General features: G+C 36.2%; 1 protein-coding gene across 1 annotated transcript; it reads right to left on the reverse strand.

Annotated features, from left to right (window-relative positions):
- Positions 1-2852: 2852 nt before the first annotated feature.
- Positions 2853-11842, reverse strand: LOC115451909 (dihydrolipoyllysine-residue succinyltransferase component of 2-oxoglutarate dehydrogenase complex, mitochondrial-like). Its single transcript, XM_030180321.2, has 10 exons — positions 11681-11842; positions 11291-11379; positions 9739-9891; positions 8848-9010; positions 8459-8635; positions 7991-8151; positions 7273-7434; positions 5831-5964; positions 5046-5203; positions 2853-3269 (listed from the first exon to the last, which is right to left on the reverse strand). The coding sequence occupies exons 1-10, from the start codon at positions 11705-11707 to the stop codon at positions 3135-3137; spliced, it is 1359 nt and encodes a 452-aa protein (XP_030036181.2). The 5' UTR covers positions 11708-11842; the 3' UTR covers positions 2853-3134.
- Between the last annotated feature and the right edge of the window lie 2823 nt (positions 11843-14665).

Raw genomic sequence — 14665 nt, forward strand, 5'->3', positions numbered from 1 at the left:
TATTTTCATAGGGCGGCCTGCTTTTTTGTTGCTGATTATTCCATGATGTGTTTACATGGGGGTTGGTGAAGCTATTATGATGTTTGGGAGTGCTGGGTTGGAGTCGATGATCCACATCTCCCATATTATTAACATGACCTGTATGAATTGGTTGATTTTCTGTATAAAAGTCTTCCTCAACATATGATCCATGATTTTCCTTGTGTCTTGCATGTTGTATAAATGGTATAATGTGCCTCATTCCACTTTTATTTTGATATCGATTTCTGTCGTGGGATCTCTGTGGTGCACTTTTATGATTGGCCCCCCTGTAAGGCTTTCGTTCCAGATGGTCACGCGTTCTGTATTCATCCGTATGAGTGCCATAATGTGCTGGTCTGTGCATTCGTGGACCAGGAGCAGATGGGGTGAATCTGAAATATTTCAAAAAAAGAATCAGGGTATCACAAATTTAATAAGCAGGCCTGATATCTAGCAAATATATGATATAGAATGTATATAATTGATTGCATTGAATCACTGTAATTTACGTATGTAAGCGGTAAATACTTATTCGCGCCTTCACATACATGGTATAAAAAATTGATAATAAGTCTAATGGCGTTAGTCTGTGAACTCACCTGGGTATTTCAGGCATTCCATAATTTCTTGGGGGCATGTAATGTTGCTGTATTCCGCCTCTCGGCCTGAAATGCCTCGGATTTTCACCTCTCCAACCACCGATGCTTGGGTGACCTCGCCTCATTTTGTCACAATTATTGCATGATTAATATCACAAAAATAACAATCAACGAAATTTTACTTCATTTAAAAAGATAAAAATACGTTATAGGTGATTCCTGATATTTGTTTTGGGATATAAACTGCAATAAACAAGTTTGATCAATGTAGCGCGTAACAAAAATACACGGAATCCATTTGTTTGACATTTGAAAATAATGTTGTCATAGCGAAAAAGCAATATTGCTGATGCGTTCATTTAAACGCAAATTGTTAACAGACGATATTTAAACTTGGCATTTTAAATTTAAGAAATATTATTGCTTATGTGAAGTAGTAAGTATGTATAATATTTCTTAATCCTTTTTTATGTCGTATCATTTCTGCGACTGCTGAGTTTGTGCTACTGTGCCTAAGCACCATGGAATACGGCGGGAATTTTAAAAGTGAAGCTATTACTACTTGTTGAGGAATTCAGCATTTGTCGAATTATAGGTAGACAATATTTTTTTGTTTATATATGGGCTATTGTTTTTGCTATGCAGAAACATTAATTCACATCTTAAACCAGGTAGGGTACTTTGAGAATTGATTCAAGGTAAACCAAGACCAGAAAAAGAAGTTTTGTAGTTAATAGTAAATAGTACATCCTTGCGTCGTAGGCGCCAGGTACCTAACGGATTAAAAACAATTATAATCCATAGGCTATGTATTTGTCCTTTTCGAGGTATTTGTTTTTTTAACATAACTGCGTGAAGTGTAATGTTCTATTGGTGTGAGTACAGTAAACGTGATATATTTTGGTTCATCGACCCATAAAACTATAAAAGCGGGAGTTTGAAAAAGCTAAAATGTTTGAATATAATATTTTGTTAAGATAACTAATTGTACTTACTGGCTTTGTGACCATCGAAGTTTAAATTAGCAAGAAACTTCTATTCGACTTCCACAAGTAATTTTTACATTACGATAATACTTAGCTAAAGCCATTTTCCCCTTTGATTTTTATAAATTGAAATCCCAGTATATATTATAGAAATCGTGTCTGTATAAAACCATAATATACCTATAGAAATATTATCGCTCGTTTAAATGCATCTAGAAGTTCTTGCGCAATATATTGGTACAAGAATTTGCTAGTCTAATCTATGCACTAGACGTAAATTTCTATCTTAACTTTTTATCCCGGTTATAATTTCCTGTAGGAAATATATGTATAGGTGCGTTCGGGTAAGATCGGATAGGGGGTAAGATCGCATAATGAAAAAATACCACGAATCTATGGTTATTTTTTAGTTTAAGCTACATAGGCGGCTGCGCTGTCTCTTTTTGCCCCGCCCTATATACCACAGAAACGGGTGCGCTGTGTGCATTGAAACAAAAAAGGTGGATTTTGCTCTTCTTAACATTTTTGAGACTTGTATTTGATTTTGTGGACCTTATCATACTAGCATTAGAAGCGTTATTAGAACGAAGTCCGAACTTACTCCGCGAAGGTCCGATCTTTTCTAAGGGTTTTAAATTTCTATACAGATATTATCATCTATTTTAAGCTTACTCAGAAAGAATTGGAAGATGATTAAATTATCACATATCAAAGTAGCATTAATAATAACCAGTTCCATGTATAAAATGTGGGTATCGCTTAAATATTTTATGAGAAAAAAAATATTTTCGAGACTCATCGCTCACACACCGAAAAACAGTCCGAAATTAGCCGAACGCACTATATTTAAATCTTTTAACAGATGGCGTTGGCGACAGACTGGTTTATGAAAGTATTTATTGTCCATGTGAATATAGGTTATAACAGTGACGTTTTAGTTGCCATTTTAGTTGATTTTGAACAAATAGTTTATATGGTGTCTATAGAATATACGTCAATGTCTATGAATCACTATAAAGCGTTACACTAATTCAAATTTGTTTTCTTTTATCCCGGAAAAGTGCGCAGTGGAACTTTTATACTAGGAAAGGCCTTTCACGCCATGTCCGGCGTGATAATATTCATTTTATATTTACAAGGTGTCCCTTGTTATGGAAGAAATAAAACAAATGATAAATAACAACATTTATTTATGTCTAATAACTTTACAAAAATTACATAACATCGGCTCCAAAATTGGAAAAAGCGTCTTGAATCTGGATAAACAAAACAAGATATTGGACTAACTACATGTCTTTCAAAAGGGCACATACGTTCAATATTACAGAACTCTGAATCTCGGCAATTACATTTCTAAATCACATACCTAATAAAACCATTGGGATTGTCGGTAAATGGCAAAAAGATTTAACAATATAATTTCATGAAATACATTGTTATTGTAAAAAATATGAACGTAGTAATTTCTCCATACAATACTACCCATGAATAGTCAGAGTTGTATACAGCAATGTCCCCTAGAAACGAATTAAATGCCTGCTAGAATCGACGTGGGGTCTTCAACGCCCGACTTCACCTTCCTCAAAAACATCACCGCTTCACGACCATCGATCAGTCTGTGGTCGTAAGTCAGTGCCAAGTACATCATCGGCCGTATTTCAACCTGTAGACCAGAGAAATGTGACATTATATTTGGAATCTAATTATAAACCATGATAGCTACTCTTACAAACGACTATCTTTTTTATTGCTTTCCAGATATACGCCACGTGCCTACTCTTACAAACGACATTTTTATTTTTTATTGCTTTGAATGATGAGACAAGCTTGACGTTCGCCTGATGATAAGCTAAGCTATACGACTGCCCATAAGCAGCAGAAACACCATCCAACACCTTGAATGTTTGCTTGAATGCTATTGTAATAACTAGATTTTGTGAACAGGTTGACTTGGCCCCCCGTTTAATTATTGCATTTTTCTCGCGCAATTTCCATAAGATCCGAAAGAAAGAAATGTTACTCAATGCCTCGTATTATTCCCTTTATTAAATTTTACTTTGATATTATAAAACGAAGCCGTTTGTGATGAATTTTGAACCAGCTTCTACGATTGTTCATAAAATTAAAAATATAACCCAAAAAATTCCATAATACCAATATAGGTATTATTGCGTTTATTACTTTTTAATGCAGTTTCAAGACCATCAAAAAGTACCGAATAAGAGTTTAATATATACTGAAACAGCTCTGAACCATAATGTGAATATATATGGTGGCCATTTTATATACCTACACCTCGAAGAAAATGGAACAACGGAGTTGCGCGAATCCCAAGCGTTTGATTGGTGAGACATCGTATAATATAGAGCAAATCTTCGTCTCGCAAACCAAGCCTTATAATCTACATCTGCCACTTATATACGTATAAGTGGCGATAGGTTCATATAACTCTATTCCCGTCGGCTTCTCTTTATATAGAATTTATGTAGAATGTAATTATTAGAATGATTTGCAGACTGCATTTATTAATATTAGTACCTATATGTTGTGTCGAGTTCCTTTTCGGAAATTTTCACTTTGGCCACTGATACGTATTCAGTGCAGTGACAGATTTATATTTTTTATGAGTGTAGGCCAATTTATTTCCGCCGCCCCATGTAGGTAAGTTTATGTATATATGTTGGTTTCTAAAATAATTACTTACTTAATAATTTTCCATTTGTTTGTATTATGAAAGGCATTAAAGTTAAATAAACGAATGATTAATTAAATTGAGTGAGCGTCTCTGAAATCTGCCGCCCTAAGAGGCTGCCGCTTATAGGCCACGGCTTATACGGCCTATTTACAAATCCAGGACTGATTCAATGTATGCTTTGCAATATTCGTATTTAAGTATTAAAAGTTATAATTATTTTCTTAGATTTTGAATGTCTGAAATTATTACTCATTTTGTTGAAACCCTATCAGTACCCTTATATTTTATAAATATTATATAAGTACTTCTTTCTACTGATGGAAAGATACATGTAGAAAGTTACATGTCATATATATTTTTTTAATTAATTTTATTCTTGGTGCAAAATTTAAATAGATTCAATTTAATTGCAAGCATGCGGCAAGCAATATACTGTCGTACCATAATAGGTACAACTACATCACCGAGGCAATATTTTTTTTTTGTTTGTACCTATAATTATTAGAAATAGTTTTTGCTCGCGGCTTTGCCCGCGTGAAGGAGTTTTCCGCGATAAGGTTCCGCTATACATTTTCCTGAGGATACAAAAGTAGTATATAACCTTCCCAGAGTCTTAAACTATTTCCATACCAAATTTCATGAAAATCAGTTAAGTAGATTTTGAGAAAATCGATAACATACAGACAGACAGAAAAGGGCACTTTGTTTTATAATACGTATATATATAGTATATTACGCTAATACCTTGTTCTTGATAGCGACAGGGCGTGGGAAGATGCCATGCATGCCGAGAATGGCCGACTGAGGCAGATTGATGATAGGCATCGACAGCAACGAGCCGAACACGCCTCCGTTACTGATGGTGAACGTGCCGCCCTGCATGTCCGATGGAGTCAGCTTTCCTGTAGACAAACAATGCATGCTCTCCTGTTGACAAATTAGGCTTAATACTCGACTATCCACCTGCAGCTTCAATAATACAACTCTGGATTGGAATGCTTGGCGTGGCGTAGTCGCATTTTCCAGTCTGAGATTGGTGCCCACCACTATCTTCTCACCCTTATTTCTCTCGCGACATCAGTGATCATAAATATATACAATATTATGTTTCTGTACAATTAATTACATTATAGACTCAATTATTACTTTATTCAATCTTTAATAATAGTTTTTCGTTATTTCGTTTATTCAAATCGGTTCAGTAGTTCTTCGTGCAAGAGGAACAAACACATCCATACAGCCATCCTCAGACACTCGTATTTATAATATTTGTAGGATATCTATAGGTACCTATTTTTTTTAACATCTAAGTATTTCATCCCATCTCTACATCATCCATAGCAAGAGTGATAAGACAATGCCTGAGTTATTAAATCCACCTATGTACATAATGCCTAACGCATCAAGTTAAATAAATAAAATATCTGCACACTGTTGCCGATAGGCTTGACAATACGGTGATTCACATGACGATCTACTACCTATAAACAATGGTTTAGCTGTAAGGATAAGTTTGTGCCGAGCTTTACCGCTCCGAGCCTTCTCGGCTAGCGTGGCCATGGCGAGCTCTATGCGCGGATAGTCCATTGATTCCACGTTGCGAACCACCGGCACCACTAGACCTCGAGGAGTCGCCACAGCTACCGATATGTCCACGAAATCCCTGTAGACGGAAAGTTTCTCAATTTTCTTGTTGAATAAGTTAAATCCTAAAGCCTTTTTTTTAACACGGGCAAATCCGTTTACGTATTTCTGCCGGACTCGCCGGTATAAACCATCCTACCGACTAAAACCCTGTCATTCGACTCTCACTCCCTAATATCGAAGGTCGCGGGGTGCGCAAGTGCAACCGCAATCAAATCCTAAAGCCTAAGAAGTAAGCACGTAGCTGCAAACAAATGTCAAGATTTTCTTTTATATTTTACGGCAAATTAACACAGCACCTGATTTAAGTGAAGAGAAAAACAAGGAAAATGTATAGGAAAACATTTTCTAAAAAAATCTAAATCGCTGTGTGATTGAGCCGATGAAATATTCATGCATTGATTTATCATACAAAGTTATGAAACGCGTTCCAGCTTTGAAAAACGAAGGTATTTTTTATTTATACCTACATCATAAAGTCATACAGAATTGACACCATTTTTTATTACGTACAACTTATGTTGTTACTTTATATACGTTTTTCCACCGAAACTAGTTAAATAAAAAATAAGCAGGCGTGATAAAGGGCAGAAGTTAATTAGAAATTACCTACGCATACTATCGTACTATGAGTTCCATATCAAAGAGTCTCGAACAAATATTTCCAAAATAGCACTCCTGTTGGTAGTAAACATAAAATTGCAAAGTTAAATAAATGAATTTGCGAACGAATGTTATTAATAACGTCTAATGTTGAGACGCTTTCGAAAAGCAAAGTAATGAAAATACAATGTTATTCCATGAGGTAAGTACTTGTTTTATTTATCACTCTTAATCGTATTCACGTATATATGTGTCGATTTACGGCACAATTATGCCGGCATACCTAATTGTTTCTTCACGTTCCGTAAAGATGTACTTGATGAAACTAGGTGCTGCACGGGCCTTACCAATAAATGTTTAATCAAAACTCGAAGCATAATGTTTTTGCACACTACTCAAGAGCAACAGCTAAAAGTTTTCACTCATAATGAATTCTCGCGTACGCAAGACCTAGTATTTATCACCTTTACAGCAGGCTTAGGACAGGCTGACATAAACGTGTCGAATGGCATAATCATTACTCGTAAATGAGTGTATAAAGAAGACGTGTTAAAGCGATCCCACTGCATCTGCTAGTCAGTGGAGTTTAGTTCAGATAGATAGCGACTGAAAAATATCGTCAGTCGAGACATTAATGACAGTCTGATCTCGGATGTACACAGGCTGATTGCGAACTGTGTTACACTTACGTGGGCCGTGTATAATAAGGAATCCATGGACTGACCTGTAGACAATATCCTCGTCGTTGAAGATGACTCCGTTGATGACAGGCTGGTCAATCAGCGCGTTGGCGGTCGCCTTCAGGAACGGAGACATGAACGACAGCTTCACACCATATTTCTTCACGAACGCTTCCAAGTTCGCTTTGCGGAACGCCATCAAATTGCTACAATATTTGATACATGATTATAAATTACCCACATTTTTTTAAAGAGCCTTGTGATAGTGATCCCAATGCATCTGATGCTAAGTTAGTAGGGTCCAATAGAATGTCGAATGATGAGAGATGATTACTCCTCGGCAGTCGACACAATTATGCCGGCTTGTTTGACCCGGGAACTTTTTATACACAAGCTGATCCCGCGACGCGACACGCTTACGTGGGCCAGTATGGCGGGTTTAAATACCTTGTGTACAGTGGTTGCTATCCGGGCGGATATAAAATATATCCTACCACTAGCAAATTTACCTATGTTATATTTGTTGATAATATCTTTTATCGATTATTTTAACCCTAGAAGTAATAAAATCAATTCAAATTATCAATGTATTATGTTTTGTGGATGTAAAAGTATGTGACGATTTTTGTTTCAGTAAAACTTTTTCTACTTTAATTAATGAACAGTCGACGCATCAGTCCACAGCTCTACATAATATGGCGCAAATTGGCTGGAACAGAAAACAACTTTATTGATGTTCAAATAAATTTAAAATTCCATCACCCCATATCACACTCGTTGAAGGTGGTCAGCATGGCGCACGTGTTCTGCGCCTCCTTTAGCCGCTTGGCGATCATCTTGCGCATCTTGTTCATCGGCACTGGATGTTCAGTGCGCGTGCCAGATATTGTCTTTGTCGGATCGCCTATCTTCATTGCTGCAGCCTGTAGTATAAAATCTTATGGTTTATGATCAATCCTAAATGAATGTATACGTTGAGAGGAAGACGTGCCGTATTAATTGCTTTATAATTCGTATATTCGGTCTTAATTTGCATATACGTTCATTTGAGGCTGGCCGTACTTCGATTACAGTCAGAAGAAAAAAAAAAATATTAATAATTATTTTGGTAGGTAATAGATAATGTAAGCTATTGCGAGTTACCTTATTCACATCTTGCATCCACGTTAGTCCCTAAACTGCATATTTAAATTTCGCTAAATATACTATTTTAAATCGGTATATCCTCACCGTAGGTCCAGCGGGAGCCTTTTTAGCGGCTGGTTTGGCTGCGGCAGGTTTTGCGGCGGCAGGTTTAGGCGCCGGGGCGGGGGCCGCGGCGGGTTTCGGCGCAGCGGGAGCCGCGGCAGCCGGCGCGGGCGCTGGCGCCGCTGCTGCTTTTGGCGGCGCTGCCCCAGTCACGTCCACCTGAGAGAGAAAATTTACAGGTCTTATGTAAATAACGCCTTAGATGCATACGTATAAATATTAAGAATGAAGACGTAAGCGAGTCCCTAGTCTGATGGTATTGAATTATCATAATTGTTAATAAAAATAAAGTAAAATGATATTTATTACATGGCAATAAAGTTTAAGACATATCAAATTTAAAATAACTCATAATCTCATTGTCAATATACCTGGAACAACGGCTGCTGAGACTTGACTGACTCTCCATCCTTGACGAGCATCTTGACGATAGTGCCGTTGCCAGGCGACATCACCGGCAGCGCGGTCTTGTCCGTCTCGATCTCGAGCACCACTTCATCCATTGCCACTGCGTCTCCCTCCTTCTTCACCAGTCTTTATTGCGATGGTGTAAAGTTGAAAATAGATTATTAGGTGTGATATGATCTGTAAGGTCCTGCACAGACGCTAATATGAAATAAACTAAAATAAAAAAATAATTTAAATTAATCATGGGGTTTCGCAAAATCTTCGTAGTGGATAATGGGCAGTAAAAATATATTATACATTACCATGAAAACCCATTCTAAATTGATAACAAAGTAAACCCCAATAAAGTTCTTTGAAAAATGTGCCGCACTCGGGCGAGCATAGATTAGCAAGGTTTATTTTAATAACTCTAAAAAGGCCTACAGCTACATCTTGTGATTCAATAGTAAAATGATCCTCAGTTTTCGTGGCTGGACTGATGCCAAGCGGTCTGCCAGTTCTTGTTTTAAAGACTGGCGACAGGAAAAGTAGAAGGCGGGTGAGTTAACTCATTCATATTTTCAACTCCTCACACCAGTGCAAACCATGCAGACTTGCAGTGAATCTTCAACACTAACAGTGAAGAATTTCACTATCCACTGTCATAGAAATGTGTGCCATTGTCGATCCTTTTACTATTTCTAATGGCCTATATTTATCAATAAATAATCCCAGCCGCTATTTGAAGATCGGAAGCGTAAATTTAATTGAACAGAAAAGTTTGACATATACAAATGATTTATCATTGGTTTATTCTTATCATTGACACGCAGATAGGGATTACGATAGTATATTGAAATAAGGGTATATGTTACTTGACGTCTCCACTCGTGACGGAGTCCGGGAAGGTAGGCGCTTTGACATCCTCGACGGCTTGCAGCGGCAATGCCGTGTGTATGATGCAAGTCTGTATGTACGGCGCCTTCCATGTTACTCGCGTTGATGTGTACCAACCAGACAGATTGTACCTTGGGGAAAAAAATTAAATATGTTAGAACATTTCTACGACTTACCGCTGTGGTTATAGTGAGCAGGAATAGTTATTAGTTTTTTTTAATACTTGCATTAGAATTGGTGAAGACAGTTTTATCTATAGTTATTTATTTTGTATTTTTCCCTATTCATTATATTAAATTGGGCGAGTGCCGGTTAAGTGAACGGGGCGTTGAATACTTTTATAGGTAGCCAGAAGTTGTCCAACAAGGCACAACTGGTTGTCTATAGGGTGTTATTACGCACTCTGATTTATGGTAGTGTAAGCTGGGTACGGTAAAAGAGTATTTAAAAGTTAAATTAAACCAGAAGAAATGAGAACGTTAAAAACATGTGTGGTAAGCTAACCGTGTGATAGCGGACTGAACTAACGATGAATGATAGACTGCGGAATACTGTGGTGATGGACATGTGTGGAGTGAACGAAGATGTGACCTAATTGAGAAGGGTATGCTGACTGCTGAGGTGGTTTAGGCATTTAGAGAAGTTGGATGATAGAAACTGACAGGATACATAAGACTCGTGTAGTTAAAAGTGTCGGTAGGGTTCGCACGCACTGAACTTTCGAATGTCAAATATCTGACATATTTAGTAAAGGTCAAATCAAAAGTACCTTCACCCGACGGGAATATATTAGAAGATTGGTGAAGGTGGAGGTGAAAGAAGTGTGCCAGAATCGAACAGAGACCACCCATAGTCTCTGCCTATCTCATAACGATAAGGGCGTGATACTATGTAAGAAATTAGGAAATTTAAATCACGTTATATATATTTATTTGTGTAAGAGACTCAACTTAATTTTTTGTATTTTTTACTTGTAATTTTAAAGACTTACCCCCTTATTCATAAACGTTTTTTATCTAAGGACGGAGTAAAGCTGTGATAACAAGCCTGTTTCTCAGTGCCCAACGGCACTGAGAAATAGACATAGGGCCGTTGTGATTGGTTATTATTGTTGTATTTCAATATTAGCCAATCACAACGGCCCTACGTCTACGCACTGCGAAGACTGCCATGCCGTCAGCACTGAGAAACAGACTTGTTATCACAGCCTTACTCGATCGTTCGATAAAAAACGTCTATGAATAAGGGGGTTAAAATTTATTTAATGATGTAAATATTAAATTACTCCCACATCCATATTTACACATTTTTCTTTGCCGTTTAAGTAAGCGATAATTCACAAAGAATATACACATTATTTTAGAAAAGTCAGAGGTGCGTGCCCTTGGTTTTTGAACCTGCGGACATTCGTCTCGGCAGTCCGTTGCACTCCCAAGTACTTTATAACCGCTAAATAACCAATCTAAATAAGCATGATCATAATAATTAATTTTTATTTAACGTTAACATTAGTAGTAAGACTTGACTTACTTCGCACTGTAAATATTGGTCTTGCAATGCTTTCTGCAGAAATGATTCGAGTAGTGTGCGGCGCTCAACGAACCTTTGCTCTGTGTGATCTGAAAATAGATGATCAAATGTACAAAAATATAATTTACTCCAACTTTTCCCGCGTCAAGTGTCACGAGTAGCTCTTTAGGGGATTGGCAAAAATCTACACAAGTTTATAGCATCGAGTCTACTTTTATGACATAATATCGACTGATATTTTTTTTGTAAATTTTAATAATTTTATTTTGCAGTAGCTAGTTATCTAGCAGAATAATCACTCTCATTTTCACATTTTCGTTGCATCGTCATTTAAAATTCGAAATGTCTTACGATTTAGAAGAGTTTCAGAAGGTTAGTAAAATTACTTACAAATCGTATCAGCCTTCTCTTGAACATTTTTTGTTTATTTTGTGATAAAATTTGCGATTCTCACTATATAATAACATTAATAAATCATTATAGAAAATCTTTCACAAGGTGAATCTTTGAAGGACGATTTTCTTTTCTATTTTCTGTTGATTACTTGACAGACAGAAATTTTAGAAAGAGTTCGATTGTGAAAAAATCACTTGCTTGAAATTGGATATCTAATAAGATTAAGTAAATAATTGATTAAATTAAAATTGCACGTATGTCCTGTTTAAAATAACTTAGTTAAAAATGCTTAATTTCATATTTTATCTATACTTATAATAATTATAAAATATAACGTTTACATATTTCCTCTTTCCGACAATAGATGTCAGGATATCGTCTGATTGTGATTTATTAGTCTTTATCATTCGACAATAGATGGCGTGGTCTTATTTCAACTATTAGCTGATAGATGGCATTGATTCGTTACATGTAAACTATTAAAATTCTATAGTTCAATGGAAATATTTATAGTAGTACTTGATTTTTATGCAGATTACTGTTTATGGAAACCCGCAAAAAATTTAATTGGTCAAATAGTGGTCAAACAGGCTTATGCTAATTTTATGATGGTTATTATTTTTAATAATTTACCTAAGCAAGCAAATAGTTGCATAAACTGCATTAGATTTACTGTAATATTATATGTAAAGTATGTATGAACTGACAAGGGTTAGTATATGTGGTATGACACGACGAAAATATATTTTATGTGTTTTTTTTTATAATTATATTTATGAGCTAAGTTTTCCGATACACATTAAACCAAAATATTCACGGATAGTTAATAAATATTATTGCGTCGCAACATACCCTTAATTTTGTCCGTGCCAACTTTAGACTATGTAAAAATTTCCATTCCTGCTTTAAAAGTTCTCAACATCGAGATAATATCTTTACTAATTTGGATTCCTCTAGCGCTGTGGATGTTTCGAATAGTGATTTACTATCAGACGACTCATTTGCTCATATTATTATTTTTTTAAATAAGTTTCGCTCATTCGCTCATATTATTAAGTTCCGATTTAAACTAATAAAAACGATGTTTAAGTATTTATTAAATATGGTCTTATAAACAAGAGTATCACAAGATTTACGCTCTTCATTCCTTATGCAGAAACATCAATCGGTTGGAGGGAAGTTAATTCATTACGAGGGTCTCGGAGGGCGTGCGATATGATTCAATGTCCACTGTACTCAGTTAAAGGGTCTTTGAGACGGGACATTAGCGGTGACGGTCACCACTCAAGACGCCGTTATGGCGGCCTCCTTGGCTTTCATAGGGTTGTCAAATTTAAATGTGAAAATTAATTGGTAAAAATCACACACACTCCTTTTATTCCCAAGGTATAGGCAGATGCGCAACTGGTGCACCAACTTACACACTATACATACCGCCGTGTCGTCCCATGATGTGGTAGGGGGCGAGCCTATCGCCATATTGGACAATAATTCCAAACTCTGGCCTGATACTGAGTAAATAAATCCAATATTGCATCGAATCTGAGATCATACCACTGCTGCTCTAGCACAATGCGCCACCGAGGCAGTAAGTAAAAATCATATTCATTTAAAAACTATAATTTCAGAAGATTTATGCCTGCTCTGTTAATCATAGGTTTCAGTAAAGAAGATGTTTAAGCCTCAGAAAATCTGTCCATTAAAGTCATTTCACGTTGGTGTTTTGTCAGACAGTAGAAGTACTCCAGTCGAGCCGGGGTATTCATAATTTAGACCAGAGATTACGAAGTAATGGTACGTGACGGCATAATTAGGGCATGCCAATGGGGCGCCTGGCACGCTATAGGCATATTATAAGTTTTAAAAAATAACGGCACTTTAACCAAAATGGTTTTCCTGCCATATACAGATGTAGGTATTGCCAACAGATCAGATCTTTCACTCTAAAACTTAGACCAAATTATGTTTTTAACAATTTGTATAGCAACTACCTATATGCGGTCAAAAACTTAATACAGTAGTACATTCCGATGAGCAGTGTTTACGGTTAATATGTAGTATATAAAAATGATATAATTTTGTCCATTATTGCGAGATACACTAACTGCACGAATTATACTATTAGATGTATCTATATTTTCTAAAAAAGATGGTACCCATCAGTGGCGAAGTGTGATTTTTTTCAAAAGGTAACCCTAGGTAAATATATTGTCTTAGTTAACATATCACGACCAATTGAACAGAAGACAAAAGCTAAAACAAACGTAAATAAATCTAAAAGGGAAGCCGGTAGGAATCTGGTTATATCGACGCTTCGCCGTTGGTACCTATCTGTGTAATTTTTCTGTTAAAAAGTCCAATTTAAATCACAATAAAATTTGTTAACTTTCCCTCGAAAGAACCGCTACATTAAAAGAGTTTTCTCTCGATATAAGATTAATTTTACACCGATTTCTATTTGCAGTACCAACCCTATTCCCACAAGGGCAGCTCCCCCACTAATTTGCTAAGATTCGTACAACCCGCATCCATGATTAGGAATCTGCCTCCCGAACCATCTCGATGGGCCATCGACTGCTCATTTAACTCAGATAAATTGTTGATTTATATGCGGCATTGACAAGTTACGATGTCTTTGAGCCTTTGTGAAGTCGCTATAACTTGTTATTGAAGTTATACACCCCTTCTTTAGTTCATAATAAGTCATTTTGGAAAATGTTCGTTTTTAGCATTGAAACGGGCGAAAGTAGCACGTATTAAAAAAGAAAAACTGTTATTTTGCTGCGTCTGTGGTGTACATAAAGTGATATCTAGTCTAGCGATAGAATTAATTTTGTATTTTTTTTCCAAGTCTTTCGTATACAAAGACAGATTAGGTATAATAAGCTCATGCACACGCATCAACGTCATAGTGGGAAGAAAATCCAACTAAAAGAGTTTAACAAATATTAAACAACTAATAAAAAGAAAAAAAATGGG

This window comes from Manduca sexta, chromosome 13 (genome assembly GCF_014839805.1).
Source record: "Manduca sexta isolate Smith_Timp_Sample1 chromosome 13, JHU_Msex_v1.0, whole genome shotgun sequence".
NCBI lineage: Eukaryota > Metazoa > Arthropoda > Insecta > Lepidoptera > Sphingidae > Manduca > Manduca sexta.